The 17,624-nt window shown below is 38.1% G+C and overlaps 3 protein-coding genes across 4 annotated transcripts; 1 reads left to right on the top strand and 2 right to left on the bottom strand.

Moving 5' to 3' along the window:
- Positions 1 to 556: 556 nt before the first annotated feature.
- Positions 557 to 9,955, bottom strand: cpsf2 (cleavage and polyadenylation specific factor 2). Its single transcript, XM_028039577.1, has 14 exons — positions 9,360 to 9,955; positions 8,591 to 8,750; positions 8,385 to 8,490; positions 8,168 to 8,297; positions 7,960 to 8,075; positions 7,638 to 7,825; positions 6,351 to 6,641; positions 6,149 to 6,249; positions 5,665 to 5,868; positions 5,427 to 5,579; positions 5,116 to 5,338; positions 2,479 to 2,793; positions 2,105 to 2,239; positions 557 to 965 (listed from the first exon to the last, which is right to left on the bottom strand). The coding sequence occupies exons 1-14, from the start codon at positions 9,506 to 9,508 to the stop codon at positions 873 to 875; spliced, it is 2,364 nt and encodes a 787-aa protein (XP_027895378.1). The 5' UTR covers positions 9,509 to 9,955; the 3' UTR covers positions 557 to 872.
- Positions 9,956 to 10,062: 107 nt separating this feature from the next.
- ndufb1 (NADH:ubiquinone oxidoreductase subunit B1) lies at positions 10,063 to 11,978 on the top strand. The gene is made up of 3 exons (XM_028039583.1): positions 10,063 to 10,227; positions 11,530 to 11,674; positions 11,795 to 11,978. The coding sequence occupies exons 2-3, from the start codon at positions 11,535 to 11,537 to the stop codon at positions 11,829 to 11,831; spliced, it is 177 nt and encodes a 58-aa protein (XP_027895384.1). The 5' UTR covers positions 10,063 to 10,227; positions 11,530 to 11,534; the 3' UTR covers positions 11,832 to 11,978.
- On the bottom strand, positions 11,967 to 17,560 carry riox1 (ribosomal oxygenase 1). 2 transcript variants are annotated; one of them, XM_028039579.1, is made up of 15 exons: positions 17,448 to 17,560; positions 17,148 to 17,294; positions 16,919 to 17,061; positions 15,590 to 15,689; positions 15,284 to 15,397; positions 14,943 to 15,049; positions 14,753 to 14,860; positions 14,180 to 14,214; positions 13,794 to 13,972; positions 13,501 to 13,605; positions 12,808 to 12,949; positions 12,612 to 12,732; positions 12,434 to 12,530; positions 12,265 to 12,351; positions 11,967 to 12,181 (listed from the first exon to the last, which is right to left on the bottom strand). In XM_028039579.1, exons 1-15 carry the CDS (start codon positions 17,538 to 17,540, stop codon positions 12,095 to 12,097), a joined length of 1,665 nt encoding a protein of 554 aa, XP_027895380.1. In that variant the 5' UTR covers positions 17,541 to 17,560; the 3' UTR covers positions 11,967 to 12,094. The 2 variants fall into 2 exon arrangements, with proteins under 2 accessions (XP_027895380.1, XP_027895382.1); XM_028039581.1 differs by having other exon boundaries at positions 16,919 to 17,058.
- Between the last annotated feature and the right edge of the window lie 64 nt (positions 17,561 to 17,624).

Genomic DNA, 17,624 nt, shown 5'->3' with positions numbered 1-17,624 from the left:
CACATGTTTACATTTATGATGGTGGGACAGTAAAGGCTTTTTACTGACTCCAAAGCATTTGAATGGTATTCAGATATCATCTAATGATTGGGTGAACTTGTTGACACCAAGAGTTTTCTTTCTACACCCTTAACATTTTCTTTAGCTATTTTCTAAAAGGAATCCATCTAAGTGTTATTATATCTATACTTCTGGAAAATAGGTTATGAAATACTAGAAACAATATCCTAGATACTCCTAAACTTAAACAAGTAAATTAAACTAAGAAAATGTTACGCTCACTGTCTATAGGCTTATTAGGAGTAGCAATATTTGCTTCAAAGGTTACTTTATAAAACTTTTTTTGAAGGATTTTTTTATCTGCATAAAATGAATAAATGTTTTCTCTTTCTTCACAAAATTTCTGTGTGACCTTAAGCTGCTTCAGAAACGACTTTACCATTTTTACAATATAAAGACGGACAGTACTGTTCAAAGTGTATATTAGTGACAATATTGTTCAAATTACCACAATAAAATTGGCTGAACACATATAATAGAGACAAACACACAATGATCCGTTTGCAGGACAAACAATTTACTGACAGTAAGTGGAAAATAGCTTCCCAGAGGGTGGATTCATAGAAATGTGACAATTTCACAGGTGTTCATATGAAGAAGTCCACAAAGGTACACAATCTGCCTTTCACTTTATAAAGGTAAACAATAAAAAAATGTCTGGAACTAATGTATAAAAGGGGAAATATACAAGAGGTTTTACAGTGAGGATGGAACAATGCGCAGGGCATAGACTGTATTAAAGTCCTTCTAAAGTCTGTGTACAAAGATAATGTTCTCTGCATCCATGGGGTCTTCTTCGTCTTCTGCTGCTACTACACAACAGCGTACTGCTGATACAGCAGCTCCCGGATCTTATAGTAGTCGTCACACAGGCAGCCTTCTAGGCCGATGCGTCCAGGCTCCGTCTGAGCAAAAAGAACAGAAAGATTCACAGGTCACCTCAGCCCTCAAGCAACGAGGTTGCATCTCTCAGCAGAGATAAACAAACCTTGTGCAGCAGATCGCTGCAGAGAAAAACATCTCTACATCTTTGTTCCCTATTCTTTCATGGAGACGCTTTGTTTTTGTAAGTGTCTCATGAATTCAGATCAAGATTTCCCATTTAAATAGCATCTGAACCATCATCGTTACTAGTCGCAGCGCTCTTTGATTTCATTTTCTGTATTGCAACTATTTTAAGTTCTTGTCAATTATGCAGTTTGTTGTTAGCATCCTGGCTTCACCTCGTACTTTGGTTAAATCCTGGTTGATGTTTTTGTGTCTTTCACCTAAGGTGAGATATTTTCATGTGAGATATTTTCATGTGATTTTATATTCTACTCAGGTCATCTCTGTTTGCTCCTCTGTCTCTTAAGATAAATCATTATAACTGTACAGGCCTAATGAAATGATTCAGCTTTCAGTGTCTTATAATAAGTCTGGTGTCAACTTGAAATCTTTAAAAAAAAAAGGCTTCCAATGTAATTTTTATATTTAAATGTCTTTAATTTTCAGACAGAAATTTTTGAGCCAATTCCTAAAGTTGAAATACAAAATTCCGGAATAAAATGAGGAGCTATTCAAAGTTTGAATATGGAATCTGCTAAAAGAACAATTAAACAGGAAGGAAAGAATTTTTTTTTTGTTTTTTTCCCTTTCGTTCTCCATTTTAAGAGGAGAACGCATGAAAACAAACAACAACGGATAAAAAAGTTGATGGACAAAATAAATTGATGACACATAAGTTGATCGCCAGATGCAGGGACCCAGAAATTGATTCCTGGAAATCCAAATGTTTCTCTCTTCCACTTTGTTTTAATATACTTATTAAAGAATTACAACAATTATTTCTCATGTCAACTTCTTCATCACCAATTACTCAGGCTACTTTCCATAACAGCAGCCTGTTGTGCTCAAACTCAATGCTTCGTGAACAGTGATGATCAAAAGGAAAAGCTCGACAGGCTGCGTCAAATGACAACAACTGAACAATCTGTGGTGCTGAATGTCTTCTGTACTCTGATTGCTCAGAATGAGGATATGGATAGAGGGGTTGGACGCTCACCCTGCGGACGGCCACCACATTGTTGCACACCAGAACTCCACCCACAAATTCAGCCTGGATGCCCTCTCTCAGTAAGACCTGCTTGAAGTCAGACAGCCGAGGCTCGTTGATGAACACAGACTGATGGCCTGAAATCTGAGGAGAGGAGGAAATATTTGACTCAGTTAAACTGAACTTTTTATAGACCATTCTGAACATATACATTTAAAATCACAAGAAAATATCGTCTCGGGGATCTCAGCAAGTCAACTGACCTGTTTTAGAAATATTTAGACTTAATAAATGCAAATGCAAATGTTAATGTTGAATTTATAGAAAGTACTCAGTGCTGTGTACTAGATGGCTATCCTAACAGAAAAAACACAGCTGCCCACCTCAGTGGGAGGCAGCGGCTCCAGAGTGGGAATGACGTCACTCTCCTCCGACATCTCCTTCTCATCCTCTCCAAACAGGTTCTTCATGGTACGCTGCGCCGCCACGGACGTGGCGTTGTGGTTGATGCCAAGCTCGGGGGCGGTGTCCATGGGAACCTCGCTGTCCTCCGCCTCCTCTTTCACACCCTCCTCCAGCATCACGCCGGTGTCCACCTTGGCGACGCGCATGTCCAGCACGCCATCGATCCAGGCCAGCTCCGTGTCTTTGGCCTTGCAGAACTGCAAAGAGCTCACCAGCGAGTCTTTCAGCCGCACCTTTAAGTTCAAATAAAGGGAGTGGATTACAGGGTTTCTGCAGGTTTCACCAACTTAAATTTAGGACTTTTAAGACCATTATGAATAAAATGTAAGACTTTGTATCATGACAGAAGTGTACAAAAGAAAACTGCACATTTTAGATAGTAATAATCACAAGATTCTTTGCACAGAACGCATGTAGCATCATGCAGGTTGGCAACAGAAATGAGCCAGTAGCGACGACATACATCATCCAGCCACCTGGCAATGATTTACAAAAAGCTATCTAGCTAGCAAGGATCGATTAGCATCTAGTTAGCGGTAGCCTCAAAACCCAGAGTCACAGAATGGAAGCAATCAAGCTATTGTCTGACAGAAAAGTCCCACGAGAAACATGAACTACATAAAATATACAAGATTAAATAGTCCTGACACAACAAAAAGATCAGAGATTACCATATTTACACCGTGTTCCAAATTATTATGGAAGTGATATTTTCTCAGTTTTTCTTAAATAGTCAATGCAAATGATGGTCAGTATAATTTTCCAAGTCATGAACTATTAGAGTATAAATAAAATTTTACTGAACAAAGCTCCCCATGAGGACAATATTTTTTTCAAAAATAAAAACTCAAAATGCTCTGTTCCAAATGATTATGCACAGCAGATTTTCTAAACATTTTATGGATTATAAAGAACTGCAAACTGTCATTCTATGAATGTGCAGCATCAAATGGTCACATGTACTAAAATCAAAAGCTATTTCAATCAAACATCTTAACAGACCGAGTTACATGTTAACATAGGACCCCTTTGATATCACCTGCACAATTCTTGCATCCAGTGAACTTGTGAGTTTGTGGAAAGTTTCTGCTTGAATTTCTTTGCAGGATGTCAGAATACCTTCCCAGAGCTGCTGTTCTGATATGAACTGCATTCCACCCTCAGATCTTCTGCTTGAGGAAACTCCAAAGGTTCTCAATAGGGTTGAGGTCAGAGGAAGATGGTGACCACACCATGAGTTTCTCCCCTTTCGTGCCCATAGCAGCCAGTGACACAGAGGTATTCCTTGCAGCATGAGATGGTGCATTGTCATGCATGAGAATGATTTTGCTACGGAAGGTACGGCTCTTCTTTTTGAACCATGAAAGAAAGTGATCAGTCAGAAAGTTCATATACTTTGCTGAGGTCATTTTCACACCTTCAGGGACTCTGAAGGGGCCGACCAATGATTCTCTCCCCATGATTTCGGCCCAAAAATGGCTCCACCACCTCCTTGCTGACATCATAGCCGTGTTGGGATGTGGTGGCCATCCACCACCAAGCCACTACTGCGTCCATCTGGACCATCCAGGGTTGCACAGCAGTCATCAGTGAACTAGTCTGTTTGAAAATTAATCTTCATGTACGGCTGGGCCCACTCCGACCGTTTCTACTTGTGAGCTCTGGTTAGGGGTGGCCGAATAGTAGAGTCATGCACCACAAGCCTCTGGAGGATCCTCCACCTTGAGGTTCCAGAGGCTCCAGCAGCTTCAAATTACTGTTTGCTGCTTTGTAGGGCATTTTAACAGCTGCTCTCTTAATCCGATGAATTTGTCTAACAGAAACATTTCTCATTACGCCTTTACTGCACAAACCCACCTTTGTTCTGAATCAGCCACAAATCTCTTCACAGTACGATAACGCTTCAGTTTTTGTTAAATATCTAATGTTTTCATATCTTGTCATACGGCACTGCACTATCTGATGATTTTAGTCAGCAGAAAGATCCTTTGTCTTTCCCATATTGCTTGAAACCTGTGGCCTGCTTAATAATGTGGAACATCCTTCTTAAGAACATTTCCTTTAATTGAGCTCACCACACAAACAAATCAACCCAGCTCTCTGAAATGAATTATAGTGATTCAAAGAGCCCTGACACACACTACCACCTATAAATTTAATAGCACAACAAAAATTTTTATCTTTATGACACTTAAATCCAATTTGCATAATAATTTGGAACATGGTATAAGGTAAACTTACATATTTTACAATGAAGTTAAGACATTTTGAGGGAGGCCTTAATTTTAGATACATGAATTTAAGACTTGGTTAAGACACTGTGGCGAATTGGGAAGGTTACACAGCTAAACAAAATAAATAGAGTTAATGATTCAACAAATGCAACTTAAATTAATTTATTTTAGCAGCAGAAGAAACACACAACTCCTCTACCTTTTGTCACAGTCTAATCTCAAACATTATGTGGATTTTATCTAGACTATCAAACCTACCAACAAAACACAGTAAAGGTTCTCTAATGGGCATCTTTAAAAGCAGATTTTCCTGAGACTGACCTGGTAGATGTGTGTCTCGCTGGTGGCGTCCACAGTCTCCTGCAGTTTGGGTGTGTAAACTTTGATGTCTTTGCTGAAAGCTTTGCAGGACTCAGCCAGGTCCAGACTTGCTTCTGGTGGCCCGTGAACAATCACAAGCTGTCTGGGCTTCATCTGATTTATGATCTTCTTTATGGAGTCGCCATCAGAGCGACCTTCGTAGTCTATATATGTCACCCTCGCTCTATAACATAGAAGAAGAACACAGGGTCATTGTAACAGTTTTATAGATATTTATACTGGCGTGGTTCACTTTGTGAGTGATAACGCACCTTATTTCAAAATTCTCAACACTTGAGACACATTTTGTAGGAACGACAGACAAATCCTGGTCCATGGGTTCGTCGCCATTTGTCAGCCCAGATTCCAGTTTGCTCTTCTCCTCTTCGGTGGCTTGCAGTTCAGGAACCAAAAAATCTTCAATCCTTCAAAAAAACCAAACACAATGGGTTACTTGGTGATTAAAAACAGAATCTCTACTTTCTTCAATTTGCATTCAGACTTCAGCACCTGATGACCTCTCCATACTCGTCCCATTTGATTCTCTCTTCATGCACCGGGAACATGGGATATGACTTTTTGGCCTGTTTGAAGAAGCTTCCTTTGCGGCTCCCCTCTCCCTTCATCATCAGGTCATGATGTTTGGTTTTCACCGCAGCCGGCTGATCCAGATCGTCTTCCATATCGCTCTCATCGCTCGAATCCACATCCACCCTGAAAAAGCCATTAAAAATTTTTTATTCTATCTAAAGTTCTATCTTATAACTCGTACGTCATATGACATATTTTCGTTTGTAATCAGGGGTAAATATTTGAATTTCTAGTACTTTTACTAGATCAAAACGTACTGTATACATTGTGGGACTTTACTAACCTCTCTTCAAATACAATAATTAATTTTCACAAATATTTTACTTAATAATTATATTCCATGTTAAAAAAAAACAACAACCCGTAACCGTACTTTAAAGATTCAGAGATTATTCAAACTTACTCTTTGGCTTGCTCCAGTTTTTTAGCTGCTTCTTTCTTTATTTTCTCCTTTTCAAGATACTCGTCCAGCTCCTTCCCTTCCAGTTTTACTCGTTTTCTGACCTGATGTGAAGAGAAGAGTTAATTATGATTCTGGGATCCTGAAGCATAGACATAAATGGCAGCATTTTTCAGGGAAGATTCTGCATGAAAACCTTCCTCACCTCCAAATCCAGCATCTTTTCTCCAGGATTGTCGATGAGATAGCGGGCCAGGGTGCCAGGCGTGGTGCGATAGGTAAGGATGATAGAATTTTTTGCATTTTGGCACCACTGGGTGAAGAGCTCCCTGGAGAAGCCAGACTCAAGGTCCGGTTGGCTGCAAAGCACCACCTTTGGGCTGGGTACCCGGGCCAGGTCTGCCAGACTGTGGCAAAGGTTCAAGTGTCGGAACTGGAACGGATTGTTCCTTTTGTCCTCAAAACACCTCATGAGTTTGTCACTCATCCACTCCACCTACAGAGATGGGTTTGGTTTTTACACACAAACAAAAAAACGCCAGTGTGATAAAACTAGAAAAACAAATCTTATAATAAAGATGATGGAAAGACCCTAAAACACTCCAGCAAACAACAACAAGACATTTTTAATTCAAACCTCAGTTTCAAGACACACTAAATCATTAACCAGAACTGAATTTTATTATTAGGAAAACATTTCCAGAGGAAGGCCAATTTTCTCTCAAACCAATACAGACAACAGAGTCATTATTCCATGCTTTTGTTACTCGCAGATTGGATTCCTGCTCTGCTCTTTTGTCTGCAAAAAACAATTACAAAGTTGCAGTACTTAAAAGTTCAGTTGCTAGACTCTCTGCTATGGTTACCTGTTAAAACTCAGCAATTAATTTGAAGCCATTGTTCTTGTTTGCAAAGCTCTTAATGCTCTTAGAAGATCTCACTTATACTACAAAGAATACTAGACACAGCTTCCAGAAATACTCAGATCTCTGGGTAGCTGTTTATTAAATATTCCAATAGTCATAAGTAAAGCATATGACGAGGCTCTGGAACATCTTTCCATTACTTAGAGGAAGAAAGAAAGTTCTTAAAAGCAAACTGAAGACACATCTTTTCAACTTACAATTTTTCTGAGATCTTAAAAGACACAATTTATTATTCTGCAATTTTTAAATAAGCATATAACTTTCAATTTGAGTTTAAGAATATTTTTAACTGAATAGCTTTATTTCACATCTGTATGCACCGTTTTATTGGGGATATTTTACTTTGGCTGTTTAGCTATTTTGCGTCAGTTTTCATTTTACAGCCATGTTTTGTTATATTTCTTAAATCACTATTTGTTACAAACTACTTGTTGTAGATCTAAGGAAGAAAACTGATCACAACAACATTCATGCTCATATCTGTGCTACAATTGAAATACTTAATGTCTTTGGGACTTCATTAAAACCAAAATTAAATTGTATGAAAGTGTGATACTGATTGGTACCTGGGACTTGGAGAATTCCACCACGTTGTAGCTGACGTTGTTGAGCAGTGCTAGCGGGTAAACTCCGAGCCCAGCATCCTTCGTCCTCCAAATCTGGTCGAGGAGCTGCGCTAGCTCCAACACGCGGCCGGCCGTATCCACGGCAATAAGGACATTACCATTACCACGCAGGGTCTCCATTACGTTTGCTTTGTGGGTATTAAAGGAGGAGGATGATACAGCCATTAGTAAAGGCACAGACAGAGTTTTCTATAGTCTCATGTTTACTGAACTGAAGGTGCTTTTTTACTGTAAAGACTTCTGTGCGTATTACGGTACTCACTAAGCAGCTGCTCGTCTCTTTGTTTGCGGCGTGGCTGTACATAAGCAGCATTGAAGGAATCTGTAATGAGTAAAGACGGTCGACTAATGCTCTCCAGTGTGCAGCCGTTAAGGTGGCTGGAACAGACAGAGAAGAAGAGTGTGCAAATTAGCAACTGATATGCGGCCTAAGATCTTGCTTACACAAGTATGTTTTTGTGTCTGTTTACATTTCTCTCTTATGATTGAAGTCCACTGCATAAACTATTTCCTCCTCCCCGTCCTTGACAATTTTCCAAATGGTGCCTCCGATCATGTGTCCGGCTGGGAGCGGAGTGATCGACAGACCATGCCCCTTTCCTGTAACACAAAGAAAATTACTTTTAAAAAAATGATCTTTTTATGTAAGGTTATAGAAAATTGGGAGTCACTTGATTTTCGTCTCACCTTTCAGATTGACAATCTGTGAGTATTTCAGCTGCTGGATTTTATCAAAAGCACTGTCCACGTCATCCAGGGTGAAGAGCGTAAAATCTTCACTGTTGCTTCTTGACTAAGAATAGGAAAAGAGCATTCAAGGAATCAGTTCTATTCTTGCGCTAAATAAAAGTAAGGCATTTATTTACCTTTAACCTTAACTTGCAGTACTGTACCTGATATAGATCGTACATGAACATCTGACCCATTTTGTAGACAGGAATGGTGGCATAGATGGTGCAGTTCAGACCCAGTTTGCCCACAGCATAGGGCAAGGCTCCCAAGTGAATGGGGTCAGGGTGCGACAGCAGGACTGCATCAACCTGGTGAACATATCTGACAGCAAAAATGCAATACAGAGATAAAAAAAAAAAAGTTAGAAGCTTCTACAAACAATTTAGATTTAGCTCCTGAAAGTTATTCTGAGTTTTTCATAACTTAGCAGTCAATAAGATTTTCTTGAAATGTAACTTGATTTAATTTGATTTGATTACATTTTTAAAAAACAGATTTCCGCAATGTAGAAAACCATTTTATCACTTGATGCACAGTCAATATATTTGAAAAGCACTAGGGGTGCAAACTCAGTGAGTATCTCAAACATTATTTTTTTGTGGTCCACAAGCACAATTTATAAAAACATTTTTTAGGGTGATTTTTTTTCTTTTTCTTTTTGAGGAACACAAGATTTTGAATCCTGTCCTTTTATGAGCAGTGATTCAGGGACTGGTGTAATTTGACCCATTTTCAGGTATCGGTCAGAACTCTGGCAACAGCCTTTTGGATCAGATGCACCTTCCCGATTTAGTTTTTATATCAAACAGAACATGTGCGAGAACAATAATCTAACCGACTGAAAATAAAAGAATACAACAGCTTTCTGTGTTGTGTTAAAGCCGAAATGCAGTACATAAATGAAACTTTAACATCTGTAATCATACTCACCGCTTCATGGCATCAATAATGTCCATTGAGAAGTTCTCGTCCCATCCACAGTCCAGGAGGAAACGAAATTCATCCACCTGAAGCAGGTAGCAAAGAGCCGATTCCTCCTGGACCCCCGACACGGCTGTCAGCTTGATAATGGAAGTCATTTTTCCTTTACTTTTCTCAACAATAGCACAAACCCGTCTTCATCAAACCAACTTTAAATGATGAGTGTCTATAACAAAGGCTAACTATAAATAATCATTCAAGGACACACAAAAATGTTTTTGAAAGCAAGATTCCACAACATGGAAAACAACGTGAGCTGCATGAGAATAAACGTAAATCTATCTAACAAGATTAAACATGAATCCAGTTTGACTTTGACAACGATTGTTAGCCGTTTACCGGGCAACGGCTATTTAGCATGCTAGCTACATGCTAGGTAGATAACTAAAAGAAGGCTGAAAACATCAAAAAGCGACAGAATATAACATCAAATAAATATATCCTTCTTTTGAGTATAAGAAAGTAACCTTAAAGTTATTATTTATTATTACTGCAAAATCAAGACTTTTCTGTTAGCGGGTTTGAAGCGGCCATTTTGGCTGCTAGGTCATAGGTGAAAGGGTAAAGAAACGTACCAAAGAAAGTCATAATAAATCTGTGTGAAAACAGTAAATAGGACGTTGCCGGGCTATATTGAATGAAGTCTATAGAAAACGTAGGATTAACTTGTGTCTTATTGTAAATAGGTTTCGAACAGAATCATTGTAACCTTGTTATCGTTTAGCATAAGCACGTCGTTGATCCATACTTGGTACAGTCCAATGTCCTTCGCTTAGAGAAGGAAGACCTGAAGGCTACTGTTTGGTGTTAACATAAGGTATTATTTTAAAGCTTTCCGTTTATTTTCTTCCTTATTGTGTGCTTTCAATTGGTCTTACAGATTTATCTCACTGAAATAGATATTGATGCAAAAAACAAAATAATCTTTCTGACATATAACGTTAGTTGCTAATGCCAGTTAGCTGCCATGTTAGCAGTGGGTGAATTTGTGATAAATATAGCTTTGCGTCATTTTTGCTGGATTTTGTTGGTGGTCAAATAACCAAATAAAATGATATGCCATTATATATTTTTAAATGGATTTTGTGGTTGATTGTAATAGATCTACATCCAAGTTTGCTTGTCATTGTCAAAACACGTAAACATATGATTCCTCTTAAACCCGTGTTCTAATAAATGTTAATTAAAAAAACTTCTTAAAGATCATTAGAGGCTCCTCATTTACGTAGTAGTATTCGAAAGTGGACCTAAATTAATTCTAGTTTGTTTTCAGGACTAACAAACTTCATCAAAGCTGTGAAATTGAATCTTTTTACGGATTTTTATGCATTTCATGGAGGGGTTTAGAAAAGCATTTGTAGAATAGCCTGAAAACATCTTCCTTTGACCTCAGGTTGTTTTAATGGGGAAACATTGAGAATACTGTCTCGGAATTTCCATTACACATTTAAAATATTTGAAACGATTTGTGTTTTACATTTACAGCATCATGAGTTGAATTTAGGTCCAACTAAAATTAAAAGCATTTGTGCATTCACAGGTGTATAACAGACAAGTATTGTAGGGATGATGGAAGTAAAACGTAGGCTTAATAAACCAAAAACTTTTTACTTATCTTTATTTTTCAATAACACTTTTAGAATGGAAAATTAAAGACACTATAGAAACATCCAGTGTAAACCTTTATATTTCAATGTTAATATTGTACTCCTCATCTAAGGAACAAAAACTCTGCAAAAATGTAACACTGTTTTTGCTTATCTGTAATTATTGCATCATTCTTAAAAGGGAAATATTTCACTCCACTGTCACCTTGTTGCTTACTCAGGATGCAGTAAAGACAAGTTTCGATGCAATTTGCTGGCTTCCTTAGACATTTTGTTACTGACGGAGCTAAATTTTAAAAATTTGGAATAAAATTTCTGCTGAATTAAATTAAAATTATTTCAGTGTCACAGTCCTGCAATTAAAAAGAATGAAAATGCCTTAGGATGCCATATTTTGTGATTTGATGTGAATAAAATAGTTTTCATTTAAATAATAATCATAAAAAAAACACTACTTTTATATACCAACATCTCAGATCAGTCCCTCATCTTTTTCCCTGCTTTGGTTGTAGGAACCATGGTCAAATTCGCATTACCAACCAGTGTGAATTGGGCACACATATTGGTTCCCATGGGCTTTGTGATTGGATGGTACCTTGACAAACAACAGGACCAGAAGCTGACAGCATTCAGAAACAAGAGTGCACTGTACAAGAGGTAAGAACTGTAATTACTTTTGCCTCAAGTCAATTTTGAAAATGCAAACTGTATTTCAAGTGATAATCGTAACATATTTTGATACAATCTTATGAACGTTGAACCTTTTGTTCCCTGCAGAGAGTTGAAACCTGGCGAGGAGGTGACCTGGAAGTAGACGCTTCACTGCTTCTAAAGTTCCATCGGTTTAAGTGTGAATGAATAATGATGAGTGGCCCTCAAGCTGTAGTGTTGAAGGAGACTGATGTACACCTTATTTTGAGTTGTATCAACTAAAATAAATAAAAATGTCTGTTCTCAAGAACTTTTTATTAACTAGTGGGTTTTTTATGCATTAAAAATCTAGAAAAGGCACATTCATGAGACCAAGTATTATGGTGTAGATCTTAATTTAAACAAACATTAAATTTTACAATGTGGTCATTCTGACTGAACAGCTGGTGGGGCCTGAAGAGGTTCAGAAGTGTGGATAATTCCCTTCTCAAAAAGAAGTTCAGCCAAAGCAATCTGGGAAAAAAGCATCAGCAATTAATGCATAACTCATATATTCATTGTCAGTAAATATTGCTGCAAATAACATAGAATCCTACCTTATCCTGAACAGAATCACAAGGCAAAGTTCCCACTGTCACAAAGTTGGGATATGAATGGATCAGAAACTCAACAGCATCTGTGTGCTGAAAGAAGTAACAAAAAATAACGTAGATGTAATCAGAACAATGTGCAGTATAAGAATTAAGACACACAAAACAAACATACCTCTGTTTGTATTTCAATGCTCTTGGGCTCCTCTTTATGGTAAACTCTGGAGTTATCTATGGTGTAACAAAGGTGCACGGCATCTCCACCGTATAGTCTGGCACAAAAAGAAGAATCGGTAAGATGTATTTTTGCTAAATAAAAACAGAGAGGAAAAAAAAAGGTTTTGCTGTTGTACCTGGCACACCCTGCACGAAGCAGCTTGATCTTGGTCTGAGTAGTGATGTGAACACCAACATTCTTAACTTTGCCATTTTCCCACCTAGCCGGTGCTCCTTGCACGCTGGTGGCCAGTTCATCTGAGAGCAATGAGATCAATTATTGGAACCTCAAACTGTCCATTCATGCATAATCTCATATGTTACAGCACAAACCTGGAGTGAGCACAGGAGGCAGGCAGTCGTGGAAGAATTCTTTGGCTTTCTGGTCGATGGCAGCGTCCACCGGGGCAAAATTCGGGAGTTTCTTTATCAACTTCTCAACCCGAGACAAGAAAATTTCCCTCCGTGGGTCCACCTGCACAAGAACAATTTCACTCACTAGGAGTTGCAGTTTTGGTGAAAAGTTGCTAATTAACTTATTATGAGCATAAATGTCATTAATTCAGGCATTTTAAGCTTGTTTGAACCATTCTTTATACAAGGTGGCATGATTATAGCACACAATTGCAATTATTTTTAAAAACAAAACTTTGGTCCACAAGTCTGAATTTAGAGTGGAGCTAAGGAAATGCTTATATATTATTAAACAGACTAACATTAGCTAAAACGTTTTAAAAATCCACCAACCAATTACTGTAAACTTTATAATTTCCAATCAGAACAGTGAGTGTTATTCTAGAATCACACTGATTGGTACAAAAAGAGTAGTCAAGGTGCAGCTTACTGAGATAGTACATTTAAAATGAAAAAATAATAAAAACGGTGGGGGTGTACATTTTATATTTGAGTTTGTATAGATTACATAAAATTCCCAAATTTCACAACTACTCTTCCAATTTTTGTTTTAAAAAAATTCTTAATTATGTTACAAGGAAGTCCAGAATGAGTTAATATAGCAATAATGACCTTATCTGAATTTTGCACTCCCATGTAGGTCAGGTAGTTCAAAGGTAAACCCCGTCTAAACTCCACATCTTCCTCCATAGCCACTTCTAATGCAGCAGGAATGACCTAAACATGAAATCACAAAATATTAAATCAAATAAAACAGCTGTACCACTTTTATTTTTTATTTAAAAATGTATTACACACGAAGCAGTAAGGAGTCTACATCTACTTGTTCTATAATTTGAATGTTGCAGCGCAGTAATGCGGCTTCCTGCCAGCTATGTTGACTGCGGGAACAAAAGTGCATTTACCTTCTGCAGCAGGTGGCCCCAGCTGTTTTTCTGGTATGAGGAGATGGTGATGTGCAGAGAGTGTGCGTCTGGTAAACAGTTGCCCTGATGGATGAATCCTCGAGGGAAGAAGAGGAGATCCCCGGCTTCCAGCACCACGTCTAGGATGGGCTTCCCAATCTCTGCCTGGTCAAAATTTGCTAGAAAGGAGAATGCAAAATGTCCGATGCATTCTCATCAGCCACAATATCAAATGTGCTGCGTGTCAAAAGAGTTGATTCACTTCTATTTTCATAAAATTAGCTTGTTTTTTCTGTGAAACCGGTTTTGGAAAAGGAATAAAATGCCCTGTTTTCATTTCAGATGAGATAAATTATGTCATTGGAAAAGACCTTTTTGGTACTTACGGCTAGAGAGCACAGGCAAGACTTCATCTTCGGACCTACAGATGTAAAACAAACAAAACAAATAAACAAAAAGTTATTTCTCCCACTGTAATTACCCCCAAATATTATTTATACCAGAAATTTAGTCAACAATCCAAAATGTTGGCTGCTCTTGCCTCAAATTACTTCCACTTTATATAAGTATAATAAAAACTGATCAAGATGTTTCAAAAGAATGCATATTATTCAAGAATTTCTTGTGTCAAAAAAAGAGTACAATTATGAAGTTGAAAAAAAATCCGAAATGTGTGGCATGCCTTTATATTTAACCCCCTTTATTGATGCATATTTATAGAAGAAGATGCTTGGATCAGATCAGAGTACAATGTAACTTTTCTCCACCATAAAACATTCTGGTGGCAGTATCATGCTGTAGGCTTCATTTTCTTCAGCAAGGACAGGGTAGCAAGTTTCTTTTTAAAGAAAAAATAGACACCATTAAATAAAAATAAAAAAAAGATTTTTTTTTTATTGTTATAGAAGAATAGATGAACTTGAAGCTTTTTGAGGAGTTTAAACCTTAATGAATTTTACCTCGGACTGTACACTCGCCAGTGTTTCTTCCCTTCCAGCTGAATCACGAAAGCTTCAATGTCGTCATAATGTGGAGCAAAACCCTGAGTTCCCGGAGGCGTCAGATATCTGTTCGAAGGAAAAATGCATTTAAAACTGAAACAAACAAAAAAGAAGTTTGAAGCAAGCAAGTTTTTTCCCTTGAACTTACACATTGGCTCCTGCCATGCTACCAAATTTCTCCTGGAGGATGGAAAGCACATTCCACACCGTGGAGGAGAAAGCCTGAGGATTCAGGAGGCGCACAGAGCAGCCACTCTACAGGAAAACAGATGAGAAAATATCAAGTCATTTAAATATTTAGTACAATAACTTCAATAAAATGTACATTTGTATCTCTAACTTCTTCATGGATGTTATCTTATAAAATATGATAATTTCTTAATGCATTCCTTAGAAAAATTGCAGCTACAAAATGATACCTAAAAGTTATTAGGAATACTTGGACTCGGTGCATAAACAAGCATAAAACCTGAACTGTTCCATTCTTACATCATAAAAATCCCACACAGTGAACGGCAGAGCTCTCCCTGGTGGGTTGTGCGTTTCCCTCTTGCCATTAACGTAGCTAGTGATATCCAGGTTCACTCCATAGTGGACATTTTCCTTTAAGAAAAAATACACAAATTCATAAAGCGTACTGTTTGTTGATGCAGACAGAAAAAAAAAAGTGGGGTAGATTTAAGTTTTTGCATCATTTATAAACTGAGAAAAACGGATATTTCAATTTTTGACTCACTGGTCACCACTTAAAGGTGATCATTGGCGACGGATTTGTGCATCGTTTCAGAAAATTACCTTTCTCAATATACGGTCAAACTCAGCTGTTGAAAACAATCCCTTGTAGTAATCTGGATTCTTGCGCTGAACGTAGACAGGCTTCTTTTCCCATGTTTCCCTTCACATATAGAAAAAAGTCAAATAAATTACCATCAAGGAAACAAATGAAGCAAAACAAAAAAAAATAAATACATACTGTATGAGATTTTGAAGTCCAAGTAAGAAGATACATTATATATTTTCCAAGTTACTTGTGTTGTGTTTGTCACAAGCACATTTTCCCCAGTAAGCATTTAGAAACATTTGGCAAATTTGCAACTAAATAGCATAAGAAGCCCTCAAGGCTCCATTGATTGTTTGTGGGGAAAACAAATGCTGGTCCATCTGATATGCTCCCAGTAGGAGAAATTGTAGGACAAACAGCTGAAAATATAAATGCTGACGATGGCAAAAGCTTTACAGAACACACTGTGCTTTCCACAGATGGAAGCACTGACCAAGAATATGGGGACAAGTGCGCCAGCAGGTCACTGCATATCACAGCATTTTCTCACATACACACTCCTGCAAACCTGCTCCAGGTAAATCCAGACGTTTAACCATATCCACTGATAATAGCAACCTTTATGTGCTATTTATTAATAATAACAGAAAATTTTAGTGTACCATGATAAAGAATGCCGAGTTCAACCTTCTTGGACTTATATACAATGAAGCATCACCAGGATGTGCAGAAAAAATAGATAATTTTAGATAATCCAGTTCCTTGCAAAAACATTATTACCACCAACTTGCTGCATTTAAATAAAAGTATGAAAAGTACGGCATCTATTTCTATTCTGCCCTATTTAGTCTGATATTGCTAAATGGACTTTGGTGTAACCAAAGTGCATCAAAAGTGTGTAACTTATTATTGATGTAAACACATCTGTTCTCTGTAGATTCTCAGACGTTTGTTGACGAACAAACCGCATCATGAAGACCAAGAAACAAAGCAGACAAATGATGGATTAACATGGAGCTGCAGAGATTCCCAGGTCAGCTGGAAGAATCTGCCAGCAGGTTATGCAGTAGTCACTTCAATGTTCTATTTCTATGAAAGAGTAAGGAGAGAGGAACACGTAATGACATCCTGATTGCAGCTCTATAGTGGGTAAAGCTAATTAGATTAAATTTAACTGTTTCGCCACCATGCAAAACCTGATGAACATATGGGAGTGGTAGAAAACCGATGCAGCAAATCATTCTGGACGTACCAACTGTATAGTGACACATTGTAGTGGCTGTGAGGGTTTAATTAAATGCAGAGCATCTTACAAATCATGTAGCATCAGACAAACACTTTACCTGAAGAAGTACTTGGCAGGAACGGGTTTGAGGAGCCACTGGAATAATTTGCTGGCTCTCTCTTTGCTGTTGTTAACTCTGGTCAGTTCAGTGAGCACAGCGTCCAAAGACTCTGCAGTTACGCTCTCCTTCTTCTGATGCTGCTTTAACAAACACAAAGGCCCAATCTGATTCGCACACACACACTCAACAACACTGGTTTACTGTCAAACACTGAGCAGATGCTTACAGTTTCATCTGGTCCAGTTTTCTTACTCTCCTCTTTATTTGCCGCCTTCACGAGTTTATTGCGGATCTTCCTCCTCTTGGCCCGAGTTTTCTTGACAATAGCAACTGCAGGCCCATTTACTTTTTTCTTTTTCTTTTTTACTTCCACCTAATTAGAAAAAGAGAGGTTAATACAAAGTGCCACACAATGACGATGCATACGATGCGAACAAACACAAATATCAGTTATGTGTTCCTACAGCTACTAAGCCACATATAGATATATTCCCGTTGGGTATTAATGAAGCCTGTACACACACACCTGTACCCGCTGGCAGGGCTTCTTAGCCGGAGGGGGCAGCTCTGGCTGCAGAGTCTTATACAAAGCAAAAGCAGACATGTGTTTACTCTCCATGCGCTCCACACTGAGTCTGTTTCTGCTACAACTGGATTGGTACGTCTGAGCTTTAGATAACTCATTACTGCCACCAACAGGACG

This window comes from Xiphophorus couchianus, chromosome 15 (assembly GCF_001444195.1).
Source record: "Xiphophorus couchianus chromosome 15, X_couchianus-1.0, whole genome shotgun sequence".
In the NCBI taxonomy this organism is placed as follows: domain Eukaryota; kingdom Metazoa; phylum Chordata; class Actinopteri; order Cyprinodontiformes; family Poeciliidae; genus Xiphophorus; species Xiphophorus couchianus.
The sequence above is the reverse complement of the archived record's forward strand: the minus strand, read 5'-3'. Positions and strand labels throughout refer to the sequence as shown.